The sequence below is a fragment of the Galeopterus variegatus genome, unplaced genomic scaffold, assembly GCF_000696425.1.
Source record: "Galeopterus variegatus unplaced genomic scaffold, G_variegatus-3.0.2 Scaffold8164, whole genome shotgun sequence".
Lineage (NCBI taxonomy): Eukaryota > Metazoa > Chordata > Mammalia > Dermoptera > Cynocephalidae > Galeopterus > Galeopterus variegatus.
Window position 1 is genome coordinate 2540 of NW_007734275.1, and position 12574 is coordinate 15113.

A 12574-nucleotide genomic window follows, 5' to 3' on the forward strand; every position below is an offset into this window, starting at 1 on the left:
GACAAAGGCATCAAGTCTACACACTGGGGAAGAGACTGCCTCTTCAGCAAATGGTGATGAGAAAATCGGATATGCATATGTAGGATAATGAAACTAGACCTGTACATCTCACGATATACCAAAATCAACTCAAAGTCCAGCCTTTTGCTTGGCTTCTGAAGTAGACTAAGTCATTGCCATTTCCAAATTAGCTGAACTAAACTATGGCATCTCATCTGACATATAAGATGCAATAGTTATAATTACTTTAACCTCAATTTAGTATTAACTAGCATTTTAATGCAAATACATATTACAACCACTAGCAAGAGCATATGTTTCTGCAGTCCTTCCAACGATATCTTCAGAAAAGGCATCAGTACCTTGCTCAAGAAGCCTCACTATATTAGTTGATTCATAATTTACAGCAAGCATGAGGGCATTTCTAAAACAATGGAGAGATAACTTCACTCATACGAACTTTAATAAAGTTATTTAAACAGCTAATTTGACATACATTACCAATTGAATGTCATGCTAGTCTGTGTAGACTTGACCATTTCCAGGTATTAACAGACATAAACATGTTGGGTACTAATCTGTAAATCACCTCCAAGGCTAAATGGAAGGGACAAAAAGGAAGCCTCTTTGTCCCACTGGGGTATTACACAGTAAAAGGTGCTAATTTAAGTCCTTTGATGGACAACAAATTATACTGAGGTAGCTCATCGGAACTAAGTAAAGAATTCTCCATTTCTTCCCTAGTCTGATATAATATATTGTAATCCAAAGTCACTTAGGGGTCAGATAAGTAAAAGCTACATAAAAGCTTAACACAATAATATCAATAATAATGGTAATAATAGTAGTCATAGTAGTTTCAGTTAGTGATATTGATAAGCATGTGCTAGGCACTGAATTAAATGCAATAATATAATTTTACTGACACATAACCACCCTTGAAGTATATAGTCTCTTTTTCATATTGGGAAACATACTTGGTGGTAAGTAGTGTTCCCAAGGTCACACCCTAGCAAGTGGAAAAGCTAGGAATTAAACCCAGTCTTATGTGAATCTAAAGCCTATCTCTCTTCTCTTTATCACCTATCTATGACTTGTCTTCACTAAAGAAAAAGTTTATCCAATTAAAGCTGTCTTTCTTCCCTCTGCCATATCAATTAAAAATAAAAACATTAAAATACACTAGAAATGAAAAAGAGGAGGAAAAAAAATCCCAATGAACCTACAATATCTGATAGTAGCAATTAATAGCAACTTAAGGATAATTTAGCATCAATATTCTTCAAAGAAAGCAATTTGAACCAGAGTCACGCAAAAGAAAATTGATTTTTGGCTCCCATTTATGTTTAATAAGCATTTTGAAGGGAAAGTATATAAGAATCAGTTTTTTAAAAACACTATAAAATGGTTAAGAAGTTCAATAGTGAGTCATCAACTTATTTGAAAAGTCCACACTTGTTAAGGCTAGTAAAACTAATATGAAAGCACTTAAGGCCAAAAAATGAGATTACAATAACAAACATCGGTCAATATTACAAGGGAATATGAATCCTACTACGTACTGTTCTTCTTGCTGCCCCCTCTGAATAATTGCTTTCCTACCATACTGATGATTTGTGTTGATATTTTTCACTATATCCCAATAATTATATGGTGATCTTCTTCTTAATTTAATAAGAACAACATTAAAGTTGAGGAGAAAAGAATGTACCTTTTCATCTTATCAAACGCATGTGTATTTGCTCCTTTCTGTACTAAAAATTCCACCATTGGCTGTTTGTTTTCTTTTATAGCAAGTAAAAGTGGTGTGAGCCCTTCCTGTAAAACCGCAAAAATAATTTACAATTTGCAAAATTACATATTTCTCAACTAAATTGAAAACCTCCTAAAAGGTACTGTGAACTTAAACATATAATATAGAAAGTAAATAACAAGCTGTCCTTCCTTCTCACTCTTCCGTACTTTCACATGTTCTGCTCCTTACCTTTGACACATGCCCCCCATCTCTCTGCCTGACCACACTAACTGGTGTGGTGTGTGGTCATCTCCAACGCTCACATCAAACATTGACTGGGTCCAACAATCTTTCCTTCTACCACAGCTTTCACCATGGTATACTGTAGTTGTGTTATTGTTTCCTATCTAGACCAAGAGCTTCTTGAGGGCAGGGGCTGTATCATTTATCTCTGTGGCACAAACCCTAAGACACAGTAGTAAATGATTTAAGTATTTTTATTGAATCAATCACCTAAATCATCTAGCATCTCTAGACCAGTGTTTCTTATACTATATTCCAAACAGTATTTACTTTACCATAAGTACTGTGTCCAAACAGAATGTTCACCGGCATTTGAGAAGTATTATAAATTGTGCATTCTATGTCTAGTATTAAAGGAATCTCTTTAATTGGCTTAACCCCTAGTTGACAATACCTTTATTGAGGGACCAGTAACATTTGAGGAATTAGAGTTTCAGTGACATAGTTTTGAGAGTTTTCCAATAAGGGGAAGGTTCCTTCCAGGTTACACAGACTCACTCCATTCTCTCCTATCAAAGGTGTCAAGATCCCAGATGCCAGTGTCAGGCACTCCTGCTCCAAATGGCTCACTAAGGAAATGGCCTCTGAATTTTAAAACATAGGCTTCAAATGAACTTTAATTGCTTATGACTAAACAGTCCCTGGATTTTCTCATATAATAAGGTGATAGGTTTTTACCTTAGTTGCTAGAAAGCTAAGTACAGAATTTTATTTTCAATTACAATCATAATCTTGGGACCTAATGCATACTACTTTTTTTTCCCTTTTTGTCTTTTTTACTGACCAGTAACGGGATCGCAACCCTCGGTGTCGTGCCCGTACCGGGGACCGGCAACGGGATCGCAACCCTCGGTGTTGCGCCCGCACCGCGCTCAGCCAGTGAGCGGGAACTGGTCTCCACATGGGATCCGAACCCTCAGTGGGAGCGCCGCCACGCTCCCAAGCGGCGCACTCTCCAGTGCGCCACTGGGCCAGCCCTGCATACTACTTTTTAAATCCATTTTTATTCAGGTTTCCATTCAAACTACTACTTAAAATGATTTACCTTAGGCAAAATATAAATCAGAAATAAAAATACAAGAATTATCAATAAAGACTTCTAATACTAATACAGATGGATTATTTTTAGCATAATGAAGGCCACTAAATCACTTGCATTTTTAAGGGACAATGCTAAAGAGAATGATATAATACTGTCTGGAATATGCATAACCTATCCAACTACGACCAGGATGATAAGGGTTGAATGTGTCCCCCAAAGTTTCATGTATTAGAAACTTAATCCCCACTATGACAGTGTTAAAAGGGTGGAAAGTCTTATGGTAATTGAAAGGTAGGGAACCTTAAAGAGGTGATTAGATTGTGAGTACTGTAACCTTGTGAATGGACTGATCCATTCATGGAGTAATGTAAGAAGCTTAGCTCTCCCTCGCTCAGCCATTTGCCAGATGATACCTGGCATTGCTGTAGAGCCACCACCACCAAGACTCTCTCACCAGATGAGCTCCCTGGACTGTAAACTTCCTAGCCTCTGAAACTGTAAGCAAAAAATTCTATTTCTTTATAATTACTCAGTTTCAAGTATCTTGTTATAAGCAACAGAAACAAACTGATACACAGGATTAACTTAATAAGGCTTAAAGACATTCTAGTGAAATATGATTATTTATAGCATATGTAAGGAAAAAGTTTTAAAAACACTATTTTCTAAATTATAAAGTTCAATGCCATTTCTAAGAGGCTAATATAAAATATAGAGTATATTATTATAAGTTAATAAGCTTTGTCTTGAAAACCTTGAAATCTTTATCAAAATATACTATGAAACAGGGGCTGTAAACTAAAATACTTACAGAGGCAAAGTAGGTGACTTGAGTAAATGAAGTACCTAGGTGGGGACAGTAGCAAACATATGCCTCGTGTACAGGGGGCAGCCTCTGCACAGCATACCACACAGTAATACGGGCTCTGTAGGCCAGATTTGATTCTTTAAGAGAAGGCAGAAATCCAGATTTCTGCATGAGACTCCTAAATTCTAAATGTTGTCTCAATTTATAGAGGCAAACTAAACATATCTATGGTTCTCATTTATTCCATAGCCCTTGAGTTTTTGTATTTGTTCTGAGTGTTCCCAAATGGTTGCATATAAAGCAAGTATTTGCATGTAAAAATCTTTCCTTTCTTAAGTATCATGCTTTACCAAAAGATCAGGTCTTAATATATAATAACAGTTGCTGTTAAGACATAATACTCACTTCCAGAATGTTTCCAACACTTATACACCGACAATCTATTTGGATTTAATTCTCCCAGATTGTTAAGCAAATGGATAATTGGTTAATATAACTGCTGAAACTAAATTATTAAAGGAATTCCCATCTGTCTTCTTACTAACTTCATGGTTTTAGTGTTTAAAACTGTCGTCCTGATTATACCTGGGCTCTATGAACTCCACAGACATATTGAGATAGTCTACACTATAGTTTAAAAAAAAAAAGTTCATGATTTGCCACTATTCTAATCATGGAAACTCTGCTGTTAATAAACAGTTGTTGACCTGATGACCTGAATGATAAAAAAGAAAAACGAAATCCTTAAAGGATCAGCCTCTACTTACTAAAAGACTATTCATAAGCAATTTTCTTTTTTTTTTTTTTTTTTTCCTTTTTTTTGTCTTTTTTTGTGTCCGGCAACGGATCGCAACCCTCAGTGTCGCGCCCGTACCGGACCAGGACCGGCAACGGAATCGCAACCCTCGGCGTTGCGCCCGCACCTCGCTCAGCCAGTGAGCGGGATCCGGTCTGTATGTGGGATCCGAACCCTCGGCAGGAGTGCCATTGCGCTCCCAAGTGGCGCACTGTAGCAGTGCGCCACCAGGCCAGCCCCATAAGCAATTTTCTAAAGACCTTGTGAATGGCAGTGAAGGACTGCTAGCTGGAAAGGAAAAGGTATTTTTCTGTAAGCCAACAGATATTGCCATTAACATTCCTTTTAACTTCCTAACCACAGAGGTAGAGAATGACAGAAAACAGGTGGATATTGTTAGAACGGAGTTGAAGGAAACATCACCCATCAAACGCCAACTCTTCTACAGATTTCTTAAGTTTTTGAAATCTGGGAATTCATATATTATGCTTACTTATTCAGTGGTTCTTAACCAAGAGTTGTACCAGAATTTGGGGGAAATATTTTTAAATATACGTATCCTGGTCTTATTAAATTTACTAAATCAAAATCTTCACAGGAGGGCCTAGACTTGTAAATTATCTTAAATTTCTCTATGTCATTGCAGTGCAGTTCTCATTCTAGCTGAGAACCAGTGCAGTAGACCATCACTTCAGTCTCATCTCTCACCCACATGGCCAATTCTATTTATTATCTGGGGATCTGGCCAAAAAGAGGAAAGAGCAAAATACAGAATCAGTTACTGGAAACTCCACTACATTTTCCTGGGTAGGGATACAATAGGGACTAGTAAACTCAAGACACAGGGTGATTTTGTTATTTTTAAGATCCCTATCTTCCATCTTTCCATCAAGACATTCTAGATTTGAGAGCAGAGTTTAGACTCTTATCTTAGCAACTGTTTCTGCCAGAATAGGATAACGCATCAGTTAATTCTTTGTTCTTCCCTCCTTTCTCACTTAATCACCACCCAGTCACTGCCAATATGGTTTCCTCAGAGTCCTCCAAAAATTGATCTCTAGGCAAGTCAATGACTCACTAACTTTCTTTCCCAAACTCAGCATTAATATCCCCCAAATTGAAGAACACCTTGTCAAAGCATATAACCTGGAAACAAACCTCCCCCCGAAAAATGAAAACAAAAAGAACTTCTTGGTATTTTCCCTCAACAACCTAATTTACAAATTGGCCTGCATATTTCTGATTGCTCTCTTTTTTCTCCTTTATATTTTTCCCTCTTATTTCTTGCCACTTTTTTATAAAGAGATAAGTCACTTTTTTAGAAAATAAGAAATCGTCAGCACCAACAAGATTTTTATTTATTGTAAAATGCTTTTGTTTTGTTTGAATTTTAGGATAAAGCCTATTTCCAAAGCAAGTTTTGCTTTCCTGTGTTGTTTTACTCTAATTAGAAAAACAACTTGGGTGGAAAAAATTATTTGGAAATAAAAAAGGTTTGCCTTTAACAAAATCAGTGTTTTCATAAGTATGTGCCACAAATGCATAAAAGAAAGCTGTACCCTCTCATGCTTCATTAAAAGCATCAATATTTTTTTTTCCTTTTTGTCTTTTTTTGTGACCGGCAACGGGATCGCAACCCTCGGTGTCACGCCCGCACCGCGCTCAACCAGTGAGCGGACCGGTCTTTATATGGGATCCGAACCCTAGGCGGGAGCGCTGCCCTCTACCGAGTGCGCCACCGGACAGGTCCAAAAGCATCAATATTTAAAGTAAAATCCTAGACAACTGCTTGATCTTTCAAAGATAGAAAACTGACCCCACACATGTCAATGTGAATGCAAATGAATTTCAAATATTTTGAAAATAGAGCTGGTTGATCTTGTACCTTATTTCTTGCTTCCATATTTGCATGATGTAAGAGCAGTTTTGCTGCAATTGATACTCTGTGACCGCAGACAGCATGGTGGAGAGCAGTGTTGCCGTGGGAGTCCGTGAGGTCTGGATCGGCACCATGCTCTAGCAGGATATCTACACATTCCTCTTTCTCGCATTGTACAGCCTGTCAGTATTACACCAAGAAATAGATGATAAATTCGAGGAATTCAAAATAAACATTCTGTGGGTTTTACCAATTAATATTTAAACGACAGAAATTCAGTTTTATTCTAACTATTTACATCACAGCCATGTCATGTAGAAATAGCTATTATGTACCTTCATCAGAGCTGTCCTGTTTTCGCTGTCATACAGGTCAAGATGGCATCTGCTCTCTACTAGGAGAGTTACCACTTCATGATGACCACTGGCACAGGCCAAATGTAATGGGGTCCTATGAAAGTGAGAGGACATTTTAGGAAATTATAGTGTACTCTTTGAAAATATGCAATTATTCAGGTAACTGGAAACATTAAATAGCATATTATTCCTCTGTCTTCAAAACAAATACTTAATTTCCTTCTAAAGAAAGCACAATATTTATTAGCACTTGTTACTCACTACATTAATGAAAAGGGCAGTCTATTTTAGTAAAAAGATCATGGCCTTTGCATTCAGCTCAATCTGGGTTTGAATCCTACTTTAAACTCTGTCACTTACTAGCTATCACTCAGATTTTCTGAGCCTCAATTTCCTCATCAAGAAAATGGAGATGAAAAATAGTGGTTAACTCACAGGACCCCACTGCGATGTTTTAATGAGAATCTTGGCAAAGTATTTAGAACAGCTCCCAGCACAAATAACAGCTCAGTGACTGTTAGATGTTATAATTATTACTATAATTATTACCACAAAGACAACACTTCAATGAAGTAAAATTATACAGTTACACCGACTCTGAAGATATGTTTTAAGGATTAGAGGTAACACCGTATTTCAATAATCCTAAGATACTCATTTTCTCACACTTTAACATCTCTGATATTGGATGGCCACTTATAATTCTTAATGTTTTAGAACTATAACCGGCAGCATTTTTAAAATTCTTATTAATATATGAAATAATTGGGCATCACACAATCCATGGTGAAACATTACATCAAGTAAAATATGGTATATACAAAGGTCTATGGCAGTTCTAGTAATATGGCTGGTTTTTAAATAAATTTTAGTTCTTGAAAGTAATATGGGGAAAGTGGGCTGAAGTAACAACAAAAAAATTGAAAACAAAGTAATTCTTACTTTTACTTTCATGAAATTTTAAGCCAAAGGAAACTCAAGATTCAAATGAATAGGTATAGCTCATCTTCTTCAATATTTACACTTATAGAATGTATGCAAATCAGATATTTCCAGTGATTAATATTAGCATTTAATACTGCTATAAATTTTCAAAAGGACAGTTTAAGGTTATCTTTTACAATTTCCTTCCTTCAGAAATGCTTCTATTGTCTAATACTTCAATTTTAAATCTCAACTTGCTCAGACTGGGCCGATAAACATGAAATCTTTAGGGATGGAAAGATTCTGAGAGATCTTAGAATATGTCTGCCACATAATACGTATCCAGGTTATGGTTGATGAATAAATGGATTAATAAATGGATAAATATTGTTGGGGAGTTCAACATTTTTATGGAAAACTTCCATAAAATAAAGCAATACTTTTGAAAAAGTAATAATCATTTATTATTTGCCATTTTTAATTTTCATAATACAAGTAAAATGGAAAGATTAACCTATAGTTGTCTGCATACGTGACAAATCTATACATAATAAAAACACATTTATGTAACAAAATGTATACATAATATAATCTACACGCACCCATAAAAAGATTCCCTTCTGACAACGCTAAAAGTTGGCAGAAAATGCTAATCCACACACACACACACACAAATGAATGGAAAAGGAGAAACTATATTGATCTGTGCAAGATTCATGTTCCTACTCAAGGATTATTTCATTAATAATAATTTTGTACTAGAACTTTTACACTTATTCATTGTAGAAATCACAGATACAAAAAAGAAATAACTGGGCACCAAGAGAAGAAAGCCCAGCATCCTGGGTGACAGGAGAGCTCGGGCTCCACCAGGCTGAGCCCGGGAAGGTGCAGGCTTCTCTCGCATCCGCCCGGCCTCCTCCCCGCGGGCCCCTCTACCCGGCTCCCTATTACCTTTTCCTCTTGTCTCTCTTATTCAAGCTGCTTTTTTGGCGCCGAAGGATCTTCTCCACTTCTGCCACGTCACCCACGCTGGCAGCTCTGTGGATCTTTCGCAGCTCTCTGTCTCGGATGTGATACCCAGGCTGAGAGCTGGCGCTTGTCTCTCTCTCACGCCAGGTGCCTGCCACCCTGTTGTCACTCGCTCTGGTGGACAAGCCGGAGGGCAACTCGCCCTTCTCACTAAAAAGCTTGCTCATTATAGAGGCCATGGGCTTCGGAGACACCTCTCTGCGCCCTAGGCTATTCTCTGCCTCTGGAGCCCATTATTATCACTATCACAGGTGAGCCAACCCTCCTGCCACAACAGTCCAACTGGAAGCAAAAACGGAAGAAAGGTAACCAAGCAACGGGATTAAACACAAGTTCGCATGCGCGCCTCAGAAGGGGCGCTACTGCGCATGCGCAGAGAACCCCGATGCCCATGGGTCCTCAATGCGCATGTGCAGGGTCCAGGACTGGTTGGTGAGGCCGCTCACTGGACATTGAATAGATTTAAAATGTTGATAGGAGTGGGGGGTAAAGAAGGGAGGAAAGAGGAATTGATTAAGGGACACGAGAATTACCTACACTGTATATCGATAAATTAAAATAAAATAAATCATTTCAGAAACTTTGAAAACGAAAATTTTTTTTTTAATTTTAAAAACTGATTCAGGTTGGCTGCTTGTTACTGTGGCTACACATCAGTGCTTTCGTAAGTTTGAGGCAACTTTAACCTGATGTTTTCTGTTTAAAAGTTGCCTTCCCTCAACTATGTTTGAAATCAAAATATTTTATATTCTAGAACTGTAGACTTATTTTTGAAGTTTGGGTCAAGAGGAATTGTTTAATAATTGCATTCAGGAAGAGGGTTTGTTTTTTTTTTTTTTTTTCTTTTTCTTTTTTTAGGTGCTTAGTCTTAATTGGAACTATATACATAAAAACTATACACATAGTTTTTATAAATAATTGTTAATTTTGTTGTTGTTACTTTTAGCCACTCTTGCCCAAATCCTAACATCTTAATCTCCAGTGAGAAATTTCAGGCTCTTTGTAAATTTTTGTAGGTATATGATAGTGATATCTTCTGCATGTGTGTACGCCATAAAAAAGTATATACAGTTGTCTACTAGTAAATCCAGCTTTTTACCTTAGGATTAGATACCAGGCTAAAAGTATACAAAAGTTACCAAATCATTTTATTTTCAAACCAAATCATAACTAATCAGAATAGTGCTATTTTTGAACTGTACATAACAGATGGGTATTTTGGAAGTAAGTTTCCTCTCTCCCCAAGATAGTTCCCTGATTTCTTCTTTCATGTGATGTATCTCAAATGCTATTTTAAAAACTTCATTTAAATGACAATTATATTTAGAAACAAAACCAAAAAGGTAGCACAAATCTATGCATCCCTCCTATGTCTTAGAGTCGTTGCTTGTAGGCAGTGAGCTCCTGTTACTGCAGCATTCAAGTTTAGTGTAGCACTCGTCTCTCAGCGCTTGCTTCTGTGTATTTTAACTTTTCCTTCGAGTTTCTAGGAAACACACATACTCCATGTGCCTCATCTCTGTGCTCAGATTTCATGGTCTAAATAGAATGGCTTTCTCCTACTTTTTTGCATGGTGAACTCCTTTCATATTTTACCTCTTCTGTAAAGGCTTCCCTGCGCTTAGATATAATTTTTCATTTATTAACTCACGTATCACATTATATCATGATTGTATATTTGCCTGTTTTTTGAAGCAGGGACTATACATTTCTCCATATATAGTTTGTACTTCATGACATTTTTAAATAACTGAGTTAATATAGCAAAGATTTGGAATTTTACAAAAAGCGTTCTTTAGAACAGTAGAATTATTACAAAACATTGGCTTTTTTTGTTGATTTTTTAAAATAATGGCCCTGTTGGTTTTTTAAAGTAATGGCCCTGCCTTGTATATAAAGGAAGTAAATAAAAATGAAAATGAAAATGAAAACTGGACTTCAAAATAATCTGTGATTGCACCAATGTTGGAGAAGGCCGATTCGCTCATCGGTGGTGCACTACAAATGAATGGTGACAGCAGTTTATGTAAAACAGACCAGAATGCAAGAAGGTAAAATGTATAAATTATTCATTTCTCTGCAAAGGAATGTTAGCAGTCATTTATTTTTTTGGCAATAAGCCAGGAACGTGTAGTCTGTAGGCCAAAGCAAGAGAATACTCAACTCTGTTAATGCTGCTGAGAAGTTGATTAAAAAGAGGACAAGAGGGCTGGCCCGGTGGCGCACTCGGTAGAGTGCGGCGCTTGGGAGCATGGCAGCGCTCCCGCCGAGGGTTCGGATCCCATATAGAGACCGGTCCGCTCACTGGTTGAGCGCGGTGCAGGCGCGATACCAAGGGTTGCAATCCCGTTGCCGGTCGCGGTACGGGCACGACACCGAGGGTTGCGATCCTGTTACCGGTCATGAAAAAAGACAAAAAGGAAAAAAAAAAAAAAAAAAGAGGACAAGAGACTTTAGAAGGAGTTTTGATAAATGGTCACCATGGAAGCCTGAGTATAGTGGATGAGTGTAGACAACTCCTTAGAGAATGGTTACTGGAAGGCAGTAGAAAAATGAGTGATAACTGAAGAAGAATGTGGTAATCAAGAGTTTCTTTTTTAAGTTTTAAAATAGAAGCTTTTAGAGCATGTTGTGTCACTGGAAATGATCCAGTAGAGAAAGACATGTTCATTAAACTTGATTTAGTTTGCACTTCTAAGTATGAGAAAGGTTTCTATGTTTTCTTTTAAAGATTTATAGTAAACTGTCTTTACAACTCTATTCATGTATAGTTTTACACTAACAAGATGTTCGTTTAGAACTGGTTTAGAAATGAAATATTCTAATGTAATTGAACATGCATATGGTGACCTAAAAGTTAAACTATCACACACTGATTAAAAATTGTAAAATAATAAACATGGAAACATTTAGTCCATACTGAACAGAATTTAATCATTTCTTGATGATTCTGTATTATTACAGTGCCTTTGACAGGATCATCATGAATGGCTGGGATTTTGTAAGGTCCTCTAAAATATCAGGTGTATTAACTTAGTCATTATTTAGATTATGGGGAAACAGGAGGATTTTATTTATGTATAACAGAAAGGTATTTTGACAGTCACAGATTACTACTTTCAGATTATAAAGTTCTAAAGTATAAACTCATGTTTCTCTGTACCAAGTGCCATTGACATGTATTGTGTGCTCAATAGGTTTTTGTTGAATGCGTGAATAAACAGTTAAATAGATGAATTACTTAAGTAATATTTTCTAAATAGGTTTTAGTGCCTGGAAAAGCTTGTTCTTATTGAAAATGACATTAACCAAAAAAAAAATTTGGTATATTTCTTTATATCAAATAATACAAGTAAAATTAGGTTTATCTTTTGCTTTGACTGTTAGAAAGCTTGATCTAAATTTAATTCTTTCCTATTACATTATTAGGAGTATATTTTCCTTGTCCTTTAAAGTTACTCTACTTTTAGTTTAATCCCCTTTGTAGAAAGAAGTTGTATTTTATAGGATCTGTTAACTTTATAAATGAGAGGAATAAATTAAAAAGGCAGAGATTTTGTAGAAAAATCAGTAGTTTTAGATATTTTTAGTATTTCACATATTTAACATTTGTCTGAAAAGAAGTGTTTGTGTTTTGAGGCCTGCAAAGAAAACATCTAATAAAAAGAACACGGTATTGTAAAAAGTAAATTATTAAAA

General features: G+C 36.4%; 1 protein-coding gene across 1 annotated transcript; it reads right to left on the reverse strand.

Annotated features, from left to right (window-relative positions):
* Positions 1-296: 296 nt before the first annotated feature.
* Positions 297-9042, reverse strand: LOC103608222 (ankyrin repeat domain-containing protein 7-like; the record flags this gene model as incomplete). The annotated part of the gene is made up of 5 exons (XM_008592673.1): positions 8798-9042; positions 6899-7013; positions 6570-6743; positions 1712-1818; positions 297-424 (listed from the first exon to the last, which is right to left on the reverse strand). Coding segments are annotated over exons 1-5 (769 nt in total), but the record flags the coding sequence as incomplete, so codon positions are not given.
* Positions 9043-12574: the final 3532 nt, after the last annotated feature.